The sequence below is a fragment of the Lacerta agilis genome, chromosome 8, assembly GCF_009819535.1.
Source record: "Lacerta agilis isolate rLacAgi1 chromosome 8, rLacAgi1.pri, whole genome shotgun sequence".
In the NCBI taxonomy this organism is placed as follows: Eukaryota; Metazoa; Chordata; class Lepidosauria; order Squamata; family Lacertidae; genus Lacerta; species Lacerta agilis.
The window spans coordinates 51,363,807-51,387,671 of NC_046319.1; the positions used below are offsets into that span (position 1 = coordinate 51,363,807).

General features: G+C 46.9%; 1 protein-coding gene across 1 annotated transcript in view; it reads right to left on the reverse strand.

The window, feature by feature from the left end:
- The window catches only part of FA2H (fatty acid 2-hydroxylase), a 62,964-nt gene extending 40,895 nt beyond the window's left edge, over positions 1–22,069 (reverse strand). Inside the window, exon 1 of the mRNA XM_033157422.1 lies at positions 21,678–22,069. Within this exon, the coding sequence (XP_033013313.1) occupies positions 21,678–21,974 (297 nt within the window). The 5' untranslated portion in view covers positions 21,975–22,069. The remainder of the gene's footprint in view (positions 1–21,677) is intronic.
- Between the last annotated feature and the right edge of the window lie 1,796 nt (positions 22,070–23,865).

Genomic DNA, 23,865 nt, shown 5'->3' on the forward strand with positions numbered 1-23,865 from the left:
GACTGGCACTGATGGAAGCTGTAGTCCAAAACATCAGGAGGGCACCAGATTGGAAGGACATCTAACTGATGGACCTTCCCAAATCTCTTTGGACCATATGGCTGGTGGTGGTGCCTTTGGGATCTGCCAGATTGGTGCTGAGCCACGACAGGGCCTTTTCAGTGGCGGCTCCCCAGCTGTGGAACCTCCTCCCTAGTGAGGTGTGCCTGCCTCCATTATTATTAACTTGTAGGAGGAATTTGGACATATTCCTGTTTAGCCAGGCATTTGGTGAGTAAAGAATAATGCTGTTCTTGCAACCCCAAAATTGGTCTACAGTCTACACAATTGCCCAGAAGGTGCAGATCAGGTCACTTTGTATTGCATTGCACAGAAATACCCATGGATTCAAATATCTGGTGTAGATGCACTGATTCCTGAACTTCAACCGTGAGCAGGTGAGCAGGAAGCATCATAGCTGCATCAGGCCAGAGAGGAGCTCCAAAGATCCGACTCCCTGCCCTGCTGCCCTCCAGATATATTGCCTGCAGCAGGCAGGGAGGGAGAAGACAGGAAGGAGGCAGGCAAGCAAACAAGCGGAGGGGGGAGGGAAGGAGAGAAGCAAAAGCTCCCTCAACTCAGGAGTCAAGGGCAGGTGGCACCCTGAATGTCACACACCCCCCATGTGATGACACCCGGGGTGGCCCGCACCCACCGCACCCCCCTTCCTACGCCTCTGCTGCAGCTTGCCTCATCCCTGACCATTGACCATGCTGGCTGGCACTGATGGGAATTGGTTCCCCAAACACCTGGAGGGCAGCAGGTTTGAGGAGTGTTCCTCAGACCTGAGCCCCCAGATGTTGTTGGACTACAACTCTCATTATCTCTGCCCATTGGCTAAGCTGGCTGGGGATGGTGAGTTGTAGTGCTACAACATCTGGGGAGCCAATATTAGGGTTGCTATATGTCTGGAAAGTCCTGGACATGTCCTCTTTTGGGGGGCCTACATGCCCATTGAGGGGGATTTAAGCAAATGCCTAGGTGTGTAGGGTTTTTTTTTAAAAGTGTGTATGCGCGTAGGCTTATGGTTGGGTGACCCGGGTTCTGTCTCTGCCTTGGGATCTGTTTTGGGTTTGGCAGCAGTGGACAGCCAGGGGCCGAGCGGGGTGATCACCCCAAAAAAGCTGAAGTACATTCAGTGGCACCCGGAGCAGCAAACATGACGTGCACCCAGGGGCAGGGCATTGCTACGTAGCACGCATGCGCAGCGTCACTACATACAACGCATGCGTCATACATAGCGATGCTGCACATGCGCTATACATAGTGGGTTGGCAGTGGCGCTCCAGCACCATAGGGACGGTGTCGGGATCCTCAGCTCACGACTGCAGCCATGAACGGAGGATCCTCTACATGTGGCTGCAGCCGCGAGCAGAGGATCCCGGCACCGTTTGTACGAAGCTGGAGCACCGGCACCGGCAAACTGCATGCCTTGTCACCCCTGGAGACGTGGCACCAGGAGTGCACCACACACACCCCATCCTGCCCCCGTTGCTACGCCACTGAGAACATTTTTTTGTCCAGATTTTTACCTCTGGAAATATTGAAACCCTAGCCAATACTGAAGAAATTAAATGAAGCTACTAATTCAAATATCTGGTGCGCTGGATGTTCCGGCGGCGACGACATCGCGGAGCGGTCGTGGGTTGCCTCGGCTGCGAGGCAACCCAGTCCGTCCCGGGGGTTGGAGCCCCGCTACCGCAAAGCGGGGCTCCGATGGGGTGCGGGAAGAGCGTCCCGCACCCTGGGCTCCCCGGCTATGCCCACTATGGCTCCGAACCCTTCCCTCGCTCCCCCTGTAAAGGGGGAGTGGGGGTGAAGGGAAAACGGAGCCGGGCTTCAGGGGACATGCCCCAACCGGGACGCGAAGCGGCGGTTGCCCCCGCGATGAGCGTTAACGTTCTACCTGTCAAAGTTGGAGTTTAAGAATCCCGGTGTCGTGAGTATTGGATTGGATCTGCTTTTGTGCTTTGTTGACGACCTGGGGGACATTTGGAAAGGGAGCCTGCCTTTTTCCCCTCGGGAGATAGAAAATAACCAGCTTAAGAGACTGCTGTTACAGCGATGGCTACAAAGTATTTAAAATTTGACAAGTGAGACTTTTGGATTTCCCTTTGGGGATTAAACAGGAGGACAGTATCTCTTTATAAAATTTTCGATTCTTGCGCCCTGGATTCAGGGAAAATGGCCGTGAAAGACTTGGACTGAATGGAAAGTTACTGGCAAGATGGAGAAGTCTGAGAACCGAAACTGCAATTTGATACCTATGCCCGCTTCTGCCATGCTCGGCTTTGTTTTTGACTTGGTTATGAACTGTGAAAGGACCCATGAAGAAAGGATTATTTTATTGAGACTGGAACTGCTCAACCGAAAATTGGAAATATTGAACTGTCATATGTCAAAAAATCTATATCCCACAGAGGAGACTGTACAGGAAATGGCTGTATTGGAGGAGAGCCTTGGCACAGAACTGAAGGGGCTGATTGAACAACAGGATGAAAAGGTATGGCTACTCCGGAGTAAAGGATCGTCTTTTGGGGGTGGCAGACCCAGGACGGAGAAAATTGTTATATCTAACTCCCAAGGTGAGAGCTTGGGAGCGAAGGTGAGAACTTTATGTTTACGTCTACAAATAAAAGAAGAATGTGATGATGAACCGGAGAGGCTGGGAGAAAAGGCGCGCACCCTGATGTTCTATGCAAGGACTATTTTGGATTTAGTCTGGATCTGTGGTTATGTAAAGAAAAAGGATACTTCGAGGAGCAGCTCTGGAGCAAGACGACCAAAGAAAATGGACAGAAGGGGGATAGGGTGAACGATATTAAGGTATAAAGGCAAAGAATGTATTATGGTAACCTGAAACCGGTGTGTCAAGACTTTAAGCTTTTAGAGAAAGAAAAGAGGTATTTTAAATTTTTGTTATTAACAGCAGTTATAGTGAATGAAGATATTTGTTATGATGCATATTGAAAATAAGGGGATAAGAATTAGAATCTTGTGTGGAATTAATATGAAGTTATAACATGTTTTGATTTATGTTAAGTTAAGAATGGGAAAATATTGTTTATTATGAAACAGGATTTGTTAAAAAGAAGCTTTTGAATTTTAATTTTTAGATATTTGGATTTTTTAAGATTATGATGGTATAAGATGTTATTAAAGTAATATTTGGGATTGGAACCGAAGGTGAAAAGGCAGGGGAAGTCTGTACCAAGATTCGACCAAGAATTTTTTTTTTACAGCATAAGAAGAAGAATTATTGGTATTTGTGTATTTGTTTACTTCTAGTTGGGGGTGGGTTAATGTGGGTGTTATATTTGTATGTTGTTTGTTGTAAAACCAATAAATTCTTATAAAAAAAAAAACAAATATCTGGTGCGCTGGATTATGGAGAAAGCTAGAGAGTTCCAGAAAAACATTTACTTCTGCTTCATTGACTACGCAAAAGCATTTGACTGTGTCGACCACAGCAAACTATGGTAAGTTCTAAAAGAAATGGGAGTGCCGGATCACCTCATTTGTCTCCTGAGAAATCTCTATGCAGGACAAGAAGTTACAGTTAGAACTGGATATGGAACAACTGATTGGTTCAAAATTGGGAAAGGAGTACGACAAGGCTGTATATTGTCTCCCTGCTTATTTAACTTATATGTAGAATTCATCATGCGAAAGGCAGGGCTGGATGAATCCCAAACTGGAATTAAGATTGCCGGAAACAATATCAACAACCTCAGATATTCTGATGACACAACCTTGATGGCAGAAAGTGAGGAGGAATTAAAGAACCTTTTAATGAGGGTGAAAGAGGAGAGCGCAAAATATGGTCTGAAGCTCAACATCAAAAAAACTAAGATCATGGCCACTGGTCCTATCACCTCCTGGCAAATAGAAGGGGAAGAAATGGAGGCAGTGAGAGATTTCACTTTCTTGGGCTCCATGATCGCTGCAGATGGTGACAGCAGTCACGAAATTAGAAGACGCCTGCTTCTTGGGAGAAAAGCAATGACAAACCTAGACAGCATCTTAAAAAGCAAAGACATCACCTTGCCGACAAAGGTCCATATAGTTAAAGCTATGGTTTTCCCAGTAGTAATGTACGGAAGTGAGAGCTGGACCATCAAGAAGGCTGATCGCCGAAGAATTGATGCTTTTGAATTATGGTGCTGGAGGAGACTCTTGAGAGTCCCATGGACTGCAAGAAGATCAAACCTATCCATTCTTAAAGAAATCAGCCCTGAGTGCTCACTAGAAGAACAGATCCTGAAGTTGAGGCTCCAGTACTTTGGCCACCGCATGAGAAGAGAAGACTCCCTAGAAAAGACCCGGATGTTGGGAAAGATGGAGGGCACAAGGAGAAGGGGACGACAGAGGATGAGATGGTTGGACAGTGTTCTCGAAGCGACGGGCATGAATTTGGCCAAACTGCGAGAGGCAGTGAAGGATAGGCGTGCCTGGCGTGCTCTGGTCCATGGCGTCACGAAGAGTCGGACACAACTGAACGACTGAACAACAACAACTACTACTAATTAATTTAGCTTCCTTTAAACCTCTAATGAAGGCTTATGGGTGGTTCCTTCAGGGAAAACTCATAAATATTAATTGCACCTCTCATCTCTGTGTTGTTGTTATTAGGGATTATTGCTTTCCCAATTAACTTTAATCTTTTAAAGTACATCCATCACTGCCTTCATCCACTTCAAACATCTGATAAAACTGCTCTTGCTGGGCAAGTTTCCAGACATTCTTGGACTCTCAAAACGCTTCTCTGTGAACTAGAATTACAATGGCCCTGCAGAAACAATCTGCAATGGTTCCAGTAGCTCAGGGGTAGCCAACATACTGTCCAGATGTTGAGACTACAACTCCCATTATCTCTGACCCTTTGATCATGATGGCTGGCTACTGCGGCTGTTGAGAGTTGTAGTCTAGTAACATCTGGAGAGCACCCCTGCAGTAGCCGTTTAGTCACCTGTATGCCTAGAGGAGCGAGGCAACATCGTTGCCCTAATGCAGAGAGGTTATCTGCACAAATTGGACCGATCGTCATTTAGCTTCTTGCTAGGAAGCTCCAGAAGCAGAAGTTCTGAAATGGAGACTTAAGGAACTGTAAGGGAAATCCACAACAGTGCACCTGCTCCAAAACTGATAGATGGTATTGTTGCCACCCCAATCTCTCAGTGGTACGAGATGCCAGGAGCTCCAAGCACTTACCCAGGGTTCATGCTTCCTTTTGGAAATGAGGCACAGCGGTGACTGTGGTGTCTTTATAATATATGGTTTATTTACACATATATACAGGGCTTTTTTAGCTGGAACTCACTGGAACTCAGCTCCAGCACCTCTCCAGTGGGCGCCATTGCCATTCTAAGAGAACGGGGAAGACATTCATGGTGAGCTCTGACACCTCTTTTTTCTGGGGGAGAGGGAATCAGTGCATATATACAACCTGAGCCTATGATGCAGGGACTCATAGAATCAACACCCCAAAGGGGTCTTGTTTCTCCCATAGCCGCAGCCTCAGATTCAAACATTGTTTTGTCTCTGTTTTCTCCCAGCTTGCTGCTTTACATCTAGTTCACCTCACTGCCGTCTCCTAACTCTCACCTTTGTCTATTCCAACTGCTAGCCAGTTGATGGGGAGAGCACCCATTTGCCATCTCACACAGAGCCTCTTTCCTTTTGTTTCCCTTAATGGCCCATCACCCAAGCAATCACGTCAACAGAGGAAGCAAGCCTGGCTTATATTTTAACACTTTCTGGATCCAGGGGTTAGAAGGAGCTCTCATACAGCCTACTCCCCCCCCCCCCAAAAAAACCCAACTCATAACAGTATGTTTGTAGTGCAGATGTATCCAGTAAGTCAGTAGAGCCAGAATGGGGACACTATGGCCCTCCAGATGTTGTTGAACTATACCCCACCCCATAACTGGCCATGCTGGCTGTGGAGGATCATAGCTGGAGTTCAGACCATCCAGGGGGCACTTCCAGGGCTCCTCCAGACAGCCTGCTTATTGAGCACTCACCCTGATTCACTTGCACAAAGCTTAGGTGGAGGCGAGAGACAATGTCTGGTCTTTAGTGAGCATTTGTTACAGTTGGTTTGTGGGTAGGAGTTTTCCTCCTGATTTGCACACAGGTGGTCACATGTCTTCCCATTCATAAGTTGTTTATTATCCCTGACACTTTCCAAAGTGGGAAAAGTCCATTTTTTAAAAAAAGAAAAAGAAAATTGGATTTGCTACTTTAATTGCACAAATGTAAATTTCTGGTATGTGGCTGAATCTCTCCCGCAAAATATTGACAATCAGGAGGTGATACAGGTTGGAGGAAGCAACATCTGCAAGGGAGTCATGTGCTTTTGCCCCAGCTCTTAACCCATCCCTATTCTGAGTGCGCAGCATTTCAAGACAAAGGATTTGGCACATCATTTGCATTACACAATCGAGCTCAAACTACTGGCACGATAACTTTTCCTATCCCAACAGGCAAAGATTTCAAAATGGAAAGCAGATAAATTTCTCCCATGACACCTTTCTGACTGCTGGGGTGGTACCAGCATGACTCATAGAAAGGCAGCTCCACAGTTGCCTTGATGGTAGTCACAGCATCATTTCCACAGAGGGCTCAAGAGACCATAAAATTAGGCAACTGATCCCCTTGAAGTTGTAGGAGTGGCAGAGAAGGGGTGTGGATTGGAACAGCACACATTTCATTAGCAGCAAAGCCCAGTTCTCCCAAAGGAATCAGGGAGGGAAAGCCCCCAGGCTGATTAGCCATAAACGTGCAACCTCCCCTTGCACTCCCCAGCAGAGATGGGAGAACCTGACAATTTCAGTTTCTGTCCATTTCTCATCCCCCCCCCCCATCTTAAGTCCAGTTCTTCACATTTCCACATGAGTTTGCGATTTCAATTTAAAAACAAAAACAAAAACAAAAACCAAGAAAGTTGCTGGGAAAATTCATCTGAAGTTTGGTGCTAATTTCACCTGATTGACACATTTTGTGTACATACTTTTGCCTGGTATACACATTTTTGCAAAGCTATTTTCCTTAATATAATCTATTCCTGTGTGATGTTCACTGATCTCTGCATGCCTTGCCCTAGCATATGCACTCATTTCTTGGCTGGAAATTTGGCATTGCAAATTTTGGGAAAGGACAAATTTAAAAGGATGGCTGTGTTTCAATTCACTCATTGTTCCGAAAAGTGTGAATTAAGTGGGTTTGCCTCTAAATGCCAACTGAATCTAATTCCCCCCACGTCTCTCATCCCAAGTGATGTTTCTCTCTCATCCTTCCATGGTACTGAACAATAAAATAATTCAAAAAACAGCTTCCATCCTGACCTTTCTGCCCCCTTCACATCTTTTTGAAAAAATGAGTCCCTTCCTTCATGTACCAGATCACCTGCTCAGAAATCTTGACTCAGCAACTCTTTCAGAATGTTTTGGGTGCGTTTTTTTCTTCTTCTTTTGCAACTGCCTGCACATGGAGCAATCCTCATTCTCTTTCTAGATCCCTGCCCCATGTTTCAGTAGCGTGAAAAATGTGCTAATGTGTACAGAAGTGGCACAACTGAAGACAACAGCAGAAACCACAGAAGCTGACAAAACAACATTTACAAGAGCCAGTGTGGAGTGGTGGCTAGAATTCTTGACTAGGAGCTGAGACACCAGGGTTCAATTCCACACTCAGCCATGAAGCCCACTGGGTGATTTTGGGCCAGTCCCTGCCTATCAGTTTAACCTACTGTTGCTGCGAGTTGCTGTGAGGATAAAATGTGCAGAGAGGGAGAAGTGTGTCTGCCACCTTGAGTTCCCTCAGAGAAAAAGTGGAAAAGAAAAATTTATTATTATTATTATTATTATTATTATTATTATTATTATTAACCTATACTCCGCCCATCTGGCCAGCCCTCCCCAGCCACTCTGGGCAGCTTCCAACAGGCTACTAAACACACAATAAAACATCAAACATTAAAAACTCCCCTAAACAGGGCTGCCTTGTCTTCTAAAATTCAGATAGTTGTTGATTCTGAAATTCAGATAGTTGTTGATTTCCTTGACATCTGACAGAAGGGCGTTCCACAGGGCGGGTGCCACTACCGAGAAGGCCCTCTGCCTGGTTCTTTCAGTTATATGGTCTTTCAGTTATATGGTCTTGGCGGCCACTCCCAGTCACCAGTCTAGCTGCCGCATTCTGGATTAACTGTAGTTTCCAGGTCACCTTCTAATGTAGCCCCACATAGAGCACATTGCAGTACTCCACGCAGGAGACAACTAATGACAATTAAAATTACGTTCATGTTCCAACTGATACAAAATTGCACTTTGAAGATTTGCTTTTCATTGGTGCACTCCAAAACTAAGAGACACACGGAGAAAGAAGCATTTTCATAAAACGTACCAAGTCACCAGCTTTCTGTCTGCCATGTTTTTTCCAGCCAGCCTGTCCTGGCTTCCTGCTGTGCTCATGTCTGTGGCATTAGCTGAATCTGGCGGTATATGCATGCAGAGGCTGAAAGTGATTGCATCCAGGTGTGGGCTGAGGTGCAGGGGTAATATGCCTTATCAGGTCATTGCACTGTCTACTCTGCGTAGCATCCCACTCTCAAAGCCTGAGACGGGAATATTTGGGATCCCTGGCACCTGAGAGCTTTTCAGATGGAGAAGCCAGAGATTGAACCTGGGATCTTGGCATACAAAGTGTGGGTTCTCTCATGGACTTACAGAGCAACACTAAATAAACTGTAACGTTCTATAGTATGCCCCATCTGCACTATAGATTCAAAGCATTATCATGCAATTTTAAACAGTCACAGCTTCCCCCAAGGAATCCTGGGAACTGTAGTTTGTTGCGTGTGCTGAGAGTCGCTAGGAGTCCCCTATTCCCCCTCGCAGAGCTGCAGTTCCCAGACTTTCATAGGAAGAGCGATTGCTTGTTAGACCACTCTGGGAATTAACTTTTCTACGGTAACTCTATTTCTGTTGATGCAGCCTAGCATTGCATTAGCTTTCCTTTCCTTTCCTTTTTTTCTGCTGCTGCTGCTGCAAAGAGGTATATAGTGAATTTCTGAGCATCCTAGATTCCCCCCCTATAAACTTTATTATAAAAATTAATTTATAAAATGCATAGATTGGTGTAGAAACACAGTATAATATGAATAAGGAACACCCCCTCCCCTCATTCTAAATGATTCACTTAATGCAATTGTACCTAATAGGTCTATTTTGCCAATCTGGAAAGGAACAAAAAATGAGAGTCCGGCAGCATAAGCCAGGAAAGATCATGATTTGTTTCGCAGTTGAAGAAAAGCATGTGACATACTCAGCTGCCATCCATGCATTCAGATATACTGTAATCCATAAATGGATGCCAGGCCACATGTCAGTCCAGTGGCTTAGTTCTTCCTTTGGCTAGTTGCTAACCATAAAAAGGATATAGAATCATAGAATTGTAGAGTTGGAAGGGACCCAAAGGGTCATCTAGCCCAACCCCCTGCAGTGCAAGAAAACCAATTATGGCTTGAGCACTACCATTTGGTCTGTGGTGGCATGCAGTTCCCGATATGAGACAATTTTGGGACAGCTCCAACACTGACAGAGCAAGGTGTGGGGTTAACCAGAATACAAGGAAACGTATGCTGTTCAGGGGAAAGAGGAGATATATTATTCAAACTGAGGCAATGGAGTACACTGATTTAACATTGAACAGGTTCTGCAGGGGAGTGACCCAGGAGAGGGGACCAGCGATGTAGGGGGTGTGGCGCCGCCTGCAAAGCAGAAGTGAGGCAGGGGGAAGAGGAAGAGTCAGGGCAGTCCGAGAGGGAGGAAGATGAGCCAGATATGGTTCAAGAAGACGCTGTTCTGGCAACAGGCAGGTCAGTAGACGCCTCACATTCCCCCACCCCACTGTCTCCTAGAACCAGGAGGAGCTTGAAGTGGGAAGAGCAGTGGAGACTTCTGTGCAGGAGAAGTCTCAGGTTACAGGCGAGTAATCCTTTGGGGAGGGTATATAAGCCAGAAGAGGGGCACGGTCGGTCTAAGGCACAGCTGCCTAGTGACTACAAGCAGGTGCGTGTGCACATGTGCAGCCAGAGCACTGTGGAAGCTGCTGAAAGTGCTTTCTTTTGTCAATAAAGACTTAACGTAACTATCAGACACGTGTCTTCCTTACCTGGGGTGAGCCAAGCCCATTTTAATTTACTTGGTGTTATTATTTTTTAATCTAACTCGTCTTAATTGATTCTCCTTTATGCTATTAGACACATTAGGGTAGCATTTTTAATGTGCTTCCTATTTTGTTTTCTCCGTGTTGGTCATTGACTGTAACAATAAAGGTTTGTTTCGTTTTACCACAGCAACTTTCAGGGGATTCTGAAATCGTTGTGCATCTACCAGAGACTAATCCAATTAAGTTGGTCTAAATGTTCCTGCATTTCATCATCACATTGATGCACCTGCAGACTTTTGGGCTCCGGCATAATTCTGGGCTCTCACTCTCTCTCTCTCACCCACCCACCCACCCACCCACCTTGGTTTTGCTTAACATCCTAAAGAGCCAGGTCTTGAGAACTCAAAAGCTGGTATGTTGTTCTGTGCCATTTTCATTTGTCCTTATGTATTGCTTATTATGTTCGTAACTTTTACCCCCCCCCCCATTTTGTAACTTTCATAGCTACCACTTAAAACCAGCAGGTAACATCTACGGAGTGGACACTTGCTACCCAATTTAGGGTGATTCCAGACCATCCCTATTTAGTGAGCAGGATTCAATTGTGCACCGGAGCAAATTCAGGTGGTGCCATTGGAGTGGATTTCGTGCTCCCTGCGCAGCAAACCCACTTCCCAAAAAACCTGGACATATTTGCTTAATGCTACCTCATCTAACCTCTCCCAAAAAACAAATAATGATGAGTAAGCAGCGGGAGGGGCAAGCACAAGGGGGAGGGACATGGCCTGACAGCAAGGCTGGGAGGTGAGGGCAGGTTAACTGCTTGACGCTTCCTCACCCACCTACCTACCTACTGGGATGCTGCCACCCAGGTGAAGAGGCCTCCCCCACCCAGCTTTGGGAAGGAGGCAGCAGGGTCCAAGATCCTGCCAGAGCATCACACCTCCTTCCCTAAGCTGGGCAAAAGGTGGTGGTACTGCATAATGTTGCGTGCCGCCAGAAAAAAAAGCACTGCTATTAGCCATGATGGCTGTGCTCTGCCTCCACGCTTGGAATAACACTTTCTGAATAGCAGTTCTGAATAGCTCCTGGAATAGCGCTTTCTGGAAACCCCAGGAGGGATGAGTCCTCTTGTGCTGGATCCTGGTTTCCCAGAGGGATCTGGCTGGCCACTGTGAGAACAGGAAGCTGGACTAGATGGTCCATTAGCCTGATCCAACAGGCTCTTCATTCATTGATTCATTCATTCATTGATTCATTCATTCTCTTTCTTTGCTTCACACCTTTCACCTGGATTGGGACTCAAGGTGGTTTACAAAAAGAATATGAATCACAGGCAAATGGGGGGTGGGGGAAATACCATAATGAAAAGGTAACTGAGCACTAATAAAACTAAAACAATATAAAAAGCAAAATAATGGATCCCTACAGACACACGTACACTTCTCTTTTCAAGGAAGAGAACCAGGCACTGTTCACATACTTGCTGCCAAAAACTATCCAGAATGACGAAACGCTACCAAGGAGTGGAGTCAAACATCGTAAATATTTGTCCTGGATCCTGTCGAGTTGATTGAGAGGGTGTGAGGTACAACCTCTGCCCACACTAACACACAAATCTTTGAGCTGAAAGAGCAGGATGCAAGCATGACCAATAATTCATCAGCCCTGTTGCAGCACTCACTTCTCTCAAAGGGTGTGAGAGGGTGTGTGGCTGCTGCCTCTTTACTGCACAGTTTCTTATATCAAAATTAAATGCTTGGTCAGAATGCAGCCAAGCAAGTTTAGCCAGGGTGGACAAAGTCCCACAATGGGCAACCGGATGAGCCAGCCGGTGATGGAGAAAACCCCTGCTCTATGTTCCCAGGAAGTACCATAAGGAATGGTGCAAGACTAACCTGGGGTTAGGTGAGGTTGCAGATGTCATCTAGGAAGCCCTGGGCTAGCAGGTGCCACCTGGCATCTCGCAAGCTGGCTATAGAAGATGGAAGGGAGCTGTTTCCAAAGGAAGGAGATGCTCAGTGTTGGTGTTTTTTCACCTGCTTTGCCCTACCTTCCAGCTGCAGGAACCTCCATAAGGGGTACTTTGACTTGTCCTTTTAGTAAACTGCACACTTACTTAAATGTTAATACTGTATAAATCGAATGAGCTGTTGTTGATAATTAACTTTTCAGTGTTATGCGGCAAGGATATTATGTGTCCTGTTCATAGCTGTCAACCTTCCCCTTTTTTGCGGGAAATTCCCCTATCAGTACTACAGTATAGTACTGATAGGGGAATTTCCTGCAAAAAAAAGGGAAGGTTGACAGCTATGGTTCTGTTATGTATTGTTACTGTATTTAGGTTTAGGTGTTTTATGTGAAGGATTGCCTAGGAGAACCAGGGCCGGATTTAGGTTTGATGGGGCCCTAAGCTACTGAAGGTAATGGGGCCCTTTATATGTCCAGCTGTCCTTTGTCAACAATTAATCGTCACTTTTTTGTGTGTTGAATATATGCTATATGGTAATCTATGGACCTAACAGGTATCTAAAGCCATTTGCACATAACAAAATATGTATTTTATCAAAGTAATTGTTGAACTGAAATACAACAAAGAAGTATATGTATAGTGAAATAATTACTAAGCTCTAACTGTATGTAAGTTTTATTTTATTTGTTTTTTATCCTATATTTTGGAAATGTACATGCAGGGGCTTTTTTCCTTTAATTTTTTTTGGAGGGCCCAAGAGAGTGGGGCCCTAAGCTATAGTTTGTTTAGCTTATACATAAATCCGCACTGGGGAGACCTGCAAATGATTTGCAGTTGATCAGCAGGGACCCTCCATTGCCACCGCCACCTCTCTTTCTCTCCAGACATATTATTCAGGTGAAAGGCTGCAGCATGAGTGATAAGGCTGCATCATATCAAATGGATAACAAGGCTTTGTGTATAGGCACCTGACTCACATAGAGACCGCTACCTCCATATGCTCCCCTACCTCAAACATCCAGGCTATTGCATCGAGGACAGCAGTGGGACCACCGCAGCCCCTTCACACCTGAAGTGCCCCTTAATGCAAATAATGCGGGGGTCAATTCATTTAGCCAGTGATGTGAGTTTTCTGGAAATGTTGCAGTAAGCAGTCCCCCCAGAGGTTCTTTTTATCGTGCATTCATGATCACTGATATTCATGATGGTATTCAAGGTGGTTAAACACAATTCCCCTTTCAATACTGTTTGCACCTGTAAATGTTTCTGGGCACAAATACAGCTTCACTCCCAGTCACTGCAATATCCCACAATTTTATGCAGAAATCCTGTCACTTTTCATATTATAGGCTTTTTTGAGGGGAAGGGGTATATTCTGCAGTATCAGGTGGGTAGCCGTGTTGGTCTGCCACAGTCGAAACAAAATAGGAAACAAAATAGGAAACAAAATAGGAAATTCTTTCCAGTAGCACCTTAGAGACCAACTGAGTTTGTTCTTGGTATGAGCTTTCGTGTGCATGCACACTTCTTCAGATACCTTTCCAGTAGCACCTTAGAGACCAACTGAGTTTGTTCTTGGTATGAAGAAGTGTGCATGCACATGAAAGCTCATACCAAGAACAAACTCAGTTGGTCTCTAAGGTGCTACTGGAAAGAATTTCCAATTTTGTTTCCTATTTTGATTCTGCAGTATGTCACTGATGCAATTATAGTACATCATTGGTGGAATTATACTGGACCATCCACACATCATTGTGCTTTATTAGTTGTTCTGCAATGCTTCCCTAACGTTAGCATATTATTGCCATCTTGCACTGTAGCACAATGAACGTGGGGCAAAAAGACCCGAAAACATTTGTGGTCTGAAAAGTTACAGGATTACAACCCCCCCCCCCAAAAAAAAACCCATAAATCAGTTTGTGATTTTAAAAAAGGGAAAAAAGCCAATTCATCAACATTTTTTGTGCTAACTTCTCTTAATATACACATTTTTGCAAGGCTAATATCCCTAATATAATACGTTTTAACCTTATTTAATCATGTTGAAGAAATATCAACAACCTCAGATATGCTGATGACACAACCTTGATGGCAGAAAGTGAGGAGGAATTAAAGAACCTTTTAATGAGGGTGAAAGAGGAGAGTGCAAAATATGGTCTGAAGCTCAACATCAAAAAAACTAAGATCATGGCCACTGGTCCCATCACCTCCTGGCAAATAGAAGGGGAAGAAATGGAGGCAGTGAGAGGTTTTACTTTCTTGGGCTCCATGATCACTGCAGATGGTGACAGCAGTCACAAAATTAGAAGACGCCTGCTTCTTGGGAGGAAAGAAATGACAAACCTAGACAGCATCTTTAAAAGCAGTGACATCACCTTGCCGACAAAGGTCCCTATAGTTAAAGCTATGGTTTTCCCAGTAGTAATGTGTGGAAGTGAGAGCTGGACCATAAAGAAGGCTGATCGCCGAAGAATTGATGCTTTTGAATTATGGTGCTGGAGGAGACTCTTGAGAGTCCCATGGACTGCAAAAAGATCAAACATATCCATCCTTAAAGAAATAAGCCCTGAGTGCTCACTGGAAGGACAAATCCTGAAGTTGGGGCTCCAATACTTTGGCCGCCTCATGAGAAGAGAAGACTCCCTGGAAAAGACCCTGATGTTGGGAAAGATGGAGGGCACAAGGAGAAGGGGACGACAGAGGATGAGATGGTTGGACAGTGTTCTCGAAGCGACTGGCATGAGTTTGGCCAAACTGCGGGAGGCAGTGGAGGATAGGGATGCCTGGCGTGCTCTGGTCCATGGGGTCACGAAGAGTCGGACACGACTGAACGACTGAACAACAACAATCATCGGGGGTACTGTTTGTGGATTGCTCTCCCCTGGAAGTCTTGCCTGGTGCCTTCATTACATATATTTAGACATTAGGCAATAACATTCCTCTTCGCCCAGGCCTTTGGCTAATTAAACAATCTGGCCTTTTAAACTGTGGGGGTATAGATTTGCTTGTTATTATGGTATGTATTTTTACGGTTTTTATATTGTAAACCACCTTGTGATCTTCAAGTGAAGGGTGGTATAGAAATGTGATTGATTGATTGATTGATTGATTTCACTAATATTGTTGTGTGTGTTTTAAAATGCACACTTGTTTTCCAATTCCTAGTACTGTGGTTCCTCAGGTTACAGATGCTTCAGGTTACAGACGCTTCAGGTTACAGTACAGACTCCGCTAACCCAGAAATAGTACCTCGGGTTAAGAACTTTGCTTCAGGATGAGAACAGAAATTGCACGATGGCGGCACAGCGGCAGCGGGAGGCCCCATTAGCTAAAGTGGTGCCTCAGGTTAAGAACAGTTTCAGGTTAAGAACGGACCTCCAGAATTAAGTTCTTAACCCGAGGTACCACTGTATATGCATCTTTCTGCATTGCAAGATTCCGGTAAGTACAAATTTCAAAGGACGCCTGTGACGTTTCAGAAAGAGCAGCTTGGCTTGGTTGACCCTCAAATGCAATCCAAACCAACCCTCCCCTCCCCTCGCCTGTCAGCACACCTGCTTCCTTCCGCACCTGACTTCTGATGTGTATTTTTAAAATGTGTCTTTGTTTCATTTAGTCGTTTTTCGTTAAAAGTGCCCCCTGTGCCAACAGCAGAGTGAGAGCATGCACTTGCAGGCACATGCAAGAATCCTAATTTCTGATTCGCCTTGGCTCTTTCCCCAGAGAATAACTGAGAAGGTCCATTGCAAGGCAGTGCCTGAGGCTAGCTGTGCAGCAGCAGGAGGTGCCTGTTTGCTTTCTCTCCTCCCCATGTCACCGTGGAGTGTTTCTCTTGGGTCGGGCTCTGACAAGGGCAAGATAAGGCGATTGTCACCGAGGCCAGTGGCCCCCAGCGCCGCTGGCGTGCCGTTCCCTTGGTGCCAGGCTGTGCTCGGTCTGCCTCCGTGGCTGCTTCCCCATATCGCCTGCCTTTACACATCATCAATAGCATTTCAAAGGGGAGAGAATAAGAACTCGTTTGTCTGGCTTGGCGCATTCCCGAAACCTCGCTGGACTCGTTCTGCCTGTGGAGGGACAAGGAGAGCCGAGGGGGACGGAAGGAGATGGCGAAGAGAGAGGCACAGAAGACACGAGCAGGCAGCCAGGAGGAAGGGGGTCTGAGCCGAGCACCTGCACACTCCCCGGGAGGTGGCTGAGACCTTGGAGGAGGATGCTTGGGCAACACCTCTAGGAAATTAAGATGCTGGGCTCTTTATTTGCCCTACAAGCAAAGAAATGTGTGTGCATTTAAAAGTGAGCGTTTATATGGTTGCACTGAACCTCTTAAAATGAAGCAAGCTTTACTTCCACAAACGCTGAGAAATATTGCATTTTGTCCATCATTAGCCAGGAGGTACTGCCCCAAACTTTTAGATAGATAGATAGATAGATAGATAGATAGATAGATAGATAGATAGATATGTACGTACACACACACACTCTCTCTCTCTCTTTTTAAATTTGTGGGTCCTATTGTTAATCATTTCCTCCTGCCTCTTTTATAATAATTCAAACCTTTTACATCTCCATTATATTCAAAATTCAGCAGCAAACTGCAAGTGTTATTCCAATCCTAATAACAATTTTAATCAGTATCAGAAATTGGTACTGGCCCAAGTCTTGCTGCCATCCTTCCACTTCTGGATTAAATCCCTCGGTTTTCCCCAACAGCTGGCATGATCTAGATTTGCTCCCTCTCTGCTGCTAAATTCTTATTTAATCTACACGGCAGAGTTACGCACTTTGCAGGCTCAGAACAAGAGGCTGTTTACTGATGAGCAGGCGAGCAGAGCACAGCCACCAGCAGCCCCTCTCCTCCAGGAATTTGTCTGACCCTCTTTGAAAGCCATCCAAGTTGGTTGGCCATCACTGCTTCCTGTGGGAGTGAATTCCATAGTTTAATTACGTGCTGAATGAAGGAGGGACTCCTTTTCACTGTCTCACAGAAGCGTGGTTGCCTCATCCTTGTGCCTCAGGCCCCACTGCAAAGCTACCTTGGTGCGCTGAGCCAAGCAGGGAGCTAATTCTGTCCCAGAGGAGGGAGTGACTGACTGAGGTTCCCAAAAGCCCCTGGAGGGGAACAAAGGCCCCGTATTACCACACATGGATTTTAGAGAAAGGTGTTTTGCTATGTGCTCTTGCCTCACTGAGTACAAGCCTTCATAAAGACCTTGGCCCTATTAGGTCAAGTTGCTGCTGAAACTTGCTCCTAAACGTGGCAGCAGGGCCGGCCCACCCATGAGGCAGACAGAAACACCTGCCTCAGATGGTGAGATTCCATGGGGCAGTGTCTATTAAATCCAGAATCTCAACTGCAATCCCTCGTCCCCCAGTTCAGAAAGCATCCCCAGTTCCACGATCTGGCTCACCACTACCTCAGCTTTAGCCCACCTGTAGATCTGGCACCCCAAACCATCAGGCATGCCAGTCACTCCCTGGCTGCTTTTCTTCCAGTCGCACAAGCCAAAGGTAAGCATTCCCACACCAGCAAAGGACTGACCCCAAACCCAGGTGCTTCTTGGTGGTGGCACCTACCCTGTGGAATGCCCTCCCATCGGATGGCAAGGAGATAAGTAACTATACAACCTTTAGAAGACTCCTGAAGGCAGCCCTGTATGGGGACGTTTTTAATGTTTAATGTTTCATTCTGTTTTTATACATGCTGGAAGCTGCCCAGAGTGGCTGGGGCAACCCAGACAGATGAGCAGGGTACAATTGTTGCTGTTATCATTATTATTATTATTTGCAACTGAGCTTTCCAAACTGCAAGGCCCCTTGGTGCTCGGCCACAGGTCTTTCCAGAGGTCAGGTCTTCACACCAGGGCCCCAAATGCAGCATTATCCATTCAATGCAAAGGCATCTTAATGAACCTTGAAAATCCCCTGCAGGAGGAACACAAGACTTCCGTTTGCCTTTTCCCAAACCTCAACATTTTGTCAAGAGTGGGAGAGAGGACAAAATACCCACCAATGGGCAAGCCCTTAAAAGACTGGTCATACGGGAGGAGCAGACTCAAAGAAACTGCCCTCCAAGCCTCACCCACCCACTTGGCATGGACCACTTGGCCATATTGTCTTGGGCGGGGGACGACACCAACAAGGTTGTCCCACGCCTTGCCCTTTCAGGCTCATTTCTTTTCATTTTCTAGGAACAACAGGGGTAGGGAGGGAGAGCCCTCTTATGCTCAGGTGGGGCTTGCAGGTTTTAGGGTTGCCATGTTTCAAAAAGTGAAAATCCAGACACAAGGGTGGTTAAGTTTTTTACCTATTTTTTTTAAAGGAAATCACCAAATAATTAACACTTCCAATATAGACTGCCATGTGCCTGGGTTTTCCTGGACATTTCAGCTGCTTTTTGAAAATTCTACCCAGACACCGATTTCGACGGACACATCCCAGCTATGTCCGGGAAATTCCGGACATATGGTGATCCTAGCAGGTTTCCTCTAATGAGCATCTGATTGCCCACTATGAGGAATAGGGTGCAGGACTAAGTAGGCCAGAGTTCTGATCCAACAGGGCTTTTGGGATGTTTTTATCAAAGTTTTTCAAAGCCTCACGCCTTCTGCTAATGAAATAACATGGAAAGTAACTCTCAAGACTCCCCCCTGCTGCAAGATTGCAATCAATGTCCATTTGCCATGCACTTTGATGTTGCAGTGTAACATCCTGGAAAAGAGAACAAATGCATTTAAAAGAAAAGCACCTAAGGTTCCCAATAGTTGGTTTTGCATGTGTGCACACCTGTTGTTTCAAGACAGCAAGCTCAGTTTTAAAATGGCCAGGCTGGGTCTTCCACAGTCAGCCCCACCATGCTGTCCTTTCTCAGAAACCTAATTAAGTCTGTGGAGGAAAGCAGGTGGAGAGGAGTGTGTAGCTTTGCAGGGGAGCTTAGCCCAAGCATGGGAGGCAAAATATCCCAGATACCGGTAATTATTAGCAGCCCAGGCCTGGCCATGCTGGCTCATACAAAGGTGCTTCATATTTGCTCTGGCCTCCAGCTTGCAGGTGGATCCCTCCACCGAGCCCCACCTTTCACCTGTGCCCTAAAGGCAACCAATGCTAAGTTAACGAAGAGGACGAGCTGCATAGCAGCAGGTCATTCTGTCCCCATTTTTTTTCTTTTTGCAAATGTATACAAAGATAAATCTGCCCCAGAAGGCTGCAGACTTGAGCAGAAAAATTAGCGTGGGTGGGTGGCGAAAGAGCAATTTTCTCAGATCAAAATCACACACCAAAATGATCCTCTCCTTTGTTTTGCTGCTTTTGTGCAAAATAAAAACTTGTGGTGGTATGTTTTCTTTGTGTGGGTGTTCCCAAATGTGCTTTTATCGTGGCAAGGGGTCTCTGTCACTGAGCAAAGCAGTCTGGGGGGGGGCGGTAATCTTCAGCAGGAAAATGACAAGAGCGGAAAGCACCAAGTAGAAGAATGCTGGCCTTCTACTGCAAAGGGCAGCCTCGCTGGGGAGCTACCTCTCTTTAGTGTGAAACACATACACTGGGGCAAAGTTTATCTCACCATTTCAGTCATGGCCCTGAATACTTACTAAGGGACTAGGCGCATGATCTACAATGGGGGGGGGGGAGACAAGGAGCATCATGCATTACATATCATTTGATAAGCACCACTCCTTCATAACGGCAGACAGTCATTGTCCTCAAAAGTGCCTTCCTTGCACACACCCCAACAGAATCAGACAAAAAGTCTCTCTGGTGAATGGGGGGGGGGGGAGGACCTCCGAATGTTGCTTGACAACTATCCCCAACCATCAGCCATGCTGAGGGATCTGGGGTGGGGTGGGTGACAGCAGTGGGAGCAGGGAAAGAGCCTTTTGAGTTTCCTAACCCTTCAGCAAATTACAACCTGCCCAGGTGAATTCCACAAGTTAGTTATGCTGCGCACTTGCACGCTTTCACAGCGAACCACAGCCTCCACCCACCCTTGCTGATGGCATCACAATGCCTCTCCTGATCAAGGAATGCCCTGCTTAGAGCTACTGTCACCAGGAGTGTGCTATCGAGGCACAGCCAAGCCCAGCTGGGTTTTCAAGCCCCAACTGGAGTTCTAGTGCTGGATTCGGGGGGGTGGGGTCGGCTGGATGACCCCTAGGATCCCTTCCAACTCTACAATTCACGTAGCAGTTTGGGGGGTTTTTCCACGGCACCTCACCTCACATGACACACAAACCTGTGTTACATTAAATCCGAGCTTTCATATGACACAAAACAGCTTCTTCCGGAAATGCAACATAGAGCAAGTTTGGTATTCCGTGTCATTTGCTCCCAGAAACAATCCATTTGCAAGCAATATGGAAATGAGCGCCCAGCTTGCACTACGCTCCACTATAGCTCCGGAAGAGGCTCATGAGAAAGCTCAAATAAAATGTTAGGTAAATGTTTCAAAAATGGAATGAACAGCCATGTAAAAGCACATTCCTGCTCCTCACCTGCCGCATTGCTCAACCAGCACACACAGACACACCCCACTGGGGAAGGGGGCATGGCAGCCCCAGCACAGGCACTGCCCATTGCTAGTAAACCTGCCTGCTTCAACACAGGGTTCTTCCAGGGTTGTGAAAGATGCACATCCAGCCACACTCAAATTACAGGAAGGCCAGAGGGGGGTCAGACCAGGCCAGACCAGACCAGCCCCCCCCCCGTTGCCTTTTGGGATAGTCGCCCCCTTAGCTCATGTTTCTAGGAGTGGGGGACCACAATTTGGCTAAATTGGAGGGGAAATGTTGGCTAAATTGGAGGGGAAATATCAAAGGATGGGGCGGGAATGAATCCTCCCCCCTCAACCTCAACCTCCCCTATTCAATGAGAGCACAACCATGGTTGTAGCCAGTGGGTGGGGAGGGCAGCTACCCCCCCCCCCACTAAATCAAGTAAATAAATAAAAATTCTTAACTAAAAGTAGAAATCATAAGATGATTTTGAGAGATTTTCCTTAACACTTGGGGTCAAAAGAATGTAACAACTGTTGAGACATTTTGTTTCGAATCTGCTAGCAGAGCCAGATAGAGGATGATGATGGGGGGGGGATGCCCTGCCCCCCCCATGTTCCCTCAGCTGATGTTTCCACCTGGGTGTACCTGGGACAGCAGGTGCTGCTACACAGACACCCCACTGCAATGATGGTGGTTATGATGATGCTCGCTGAACACCTGTGGAGTCGACGTGCCTGGCAGCCACAACTTGGCTTTCCAGGCTACCCAGAGATAGACACACACCCCCTTGTTTTTCTTCAGGCACTCCCCCCTCAACATCCACAAAGGAAGAGTATATTTAATTATGCCAGGGGTTTGTAATCCGCGCGCCCGTCCCCGCCCACTGATTAACCCCTCCGAAAGAACCAGCTGCCCAGCGGCGGCGGCGGCGGCTTTCCCGGTTGGATTCCTGCCTGCCCCGTAGCCAAGAGTGGGGAAAGCTTTCGAGGAGGCGCCCGAGTTACCTCTTGCTGCTGCTGCTGCTGCTGCGCATCGTCGTCGTCGAGGTCGCCCACGTAATACTGCTCAAGCCAGCGGCGCGCGTTCTCCGAGTGCCGGTGCGGCGGCCCATCCAGTTCGGCGCTCACGTCGGTGCCGGCCCGCTGGAGGAGCAGCTCGGGTCCGCCCGGGTGCAGCCGCACGAAGGTTGTCAGGTCGTAGACGCGGCGGGGGCCCACCAGCACTAGGCACTCGCCCGCCGCGCAACGCTGCTGCACCTCGGCGCGTTTCTGCGCGCGGGGCTGCTGCGTGGAAGGAGCCATGGCTGGGCAGCGAAATCCTCGAGGGCGGCGGTGGCGGCGGCGCAGCAGTTCTTCCGACGGCTTCCACAGCACTGAGCCAGGCACCTGCTGCTGCTGCCCAGGCTTCCCAAAGAGTACTTAAGCGAGAGGCGCGGACACGCCCAGTCCCGTTGGTGTCCGGGCGCCACGCAGCGCCGCGCTTGTTGCTTTACGCCCACCCACCTTCTCACTAGCCGAGGATGACGACCAAAAGCCACAAGGTTACAACATTGGGGACCTTTTCGTTTCGGGGAGAGGTGGAGCACCCATGATGGGCGGGGGGGTGGGGGTGGGGGTGGGGGGTGAGCGGCGGAACTTGGCGACGTTCTAAAAGAAGTTGAAACGATTTGTGCGGGGAGCGAAGTTTTTCTCCCCCACAACACCAGCCAACGTAGCTGATTTGGGGAAAGTTTGGGGAGAGGGAGAGAGAAAAGGTTTTTCTTCGGAACATAAACTGTGGCACTCACTCCTGCGGGAGGCGGTGAGAGGGACACCAAGCCTGGAGGGCTTTAAAAGAGGAGGAGACAGATTCCTGGAGGAGAGGGTGGCCAGTGGCTACTAACTCCTACGTGGTTGGAGGCAGAAAAGCTTCTGAATGCCAGTTGCTGGAACCATCGGTGGGGAAAGTGCTCTTGGGTCCTATTTGGGCTTTTCCCAAAGGCATCTGGTTGCGCCTCTTCCCCTCCCCCCCCCATGCCAGGTGGAAAAATGCCTGCAGGTCTTCCAGGACTTGCAGCCAAGATGCTCTATGTTCACCCTGTTCTGGTTGCAAACATCTCCTAAGGACAAAATGAAAAATAAAATGCATAGTTTTTACTATGGCAGACCAACACCTACCTGTAACTGAATCTCCTAAGGATATTGTAAATTTCTGTTGGGCATGGCCATTTTTAAATGCACATTTGAAGGATTCTGTCCTTTCCCCCACCCAGCCCCAAGTCAGATAGCTGGTGTAGAAGGGCTACCATAGTCAATGGTATTGAAAGCCACTGAGAGATCAAGGAGAATTAGCTGGGATTGGAACACGCTCCCCCTGTCTCTCTCTTGACACAGGACACAATACAGGGCAACCAAAGCAGTTTCTATGCCTAAACCCTGACTGAAATAGGTCTAGAAAATCTCTTATTCATTTGGTCTGTGTTCAGTGAGGCATATGGCTGATCCTGACTGTAAAGCGAAAAGGGAGTCCTACTGGAGAAATGACCTACCCATGCAATGACCTACCCATGCCTACTGTTTTGAGCCAATGTTACCTTACAGCGAAGTCTTCCTGCATGAGCATCATAATGCCTTTATCACTTTGTACAATTGTCTATTTCCTACAAGTTCCTATCTGTTTACTTATCTATTTACCGTATTTTTCGTTCCATAAGACGCACCTTTTTCCTCCTAAAAATTAAGGGGAAATATCTGTGCGTCTTATGGAGCGAATGGTGGTCCCTGGAGCCAAATTGCCCAGGGGCCAAAAGCAGATAGTGCTTTTTTATTTTACAAAGAGAAAAGGGGGTGTTGAAAGGACCCCGCTCAGCAGCTGATCAGCAAGAGATTGGGAGAGAGATAAGAGTCCCCGGCTCCCTTTCAGCCCCACCCTCCATTGTTGAATGTGCTGCAGAGGGAGGTTGTTTGTTTCCCTAGCGACATGTGACTGACTGATTAGATTATCTGTCTGGAAACTGTAGAAATGGCTCCCTTTCCTTCAGAAGCTGCAGAAATGTGAGTTGAACCCCATAAAAATGGGGCTTTCCCTCTTTGCTTTTCCCCCTTTGCAAAAGGAGCTTTGTTTTTCTCCCTTTGCAAAAAAGCTGCAAAACTTTTAGCTGATCCTAAAAAAAAACAACCAGGGCTTTTCCCTTTGCAAAAACACTGCAAAACT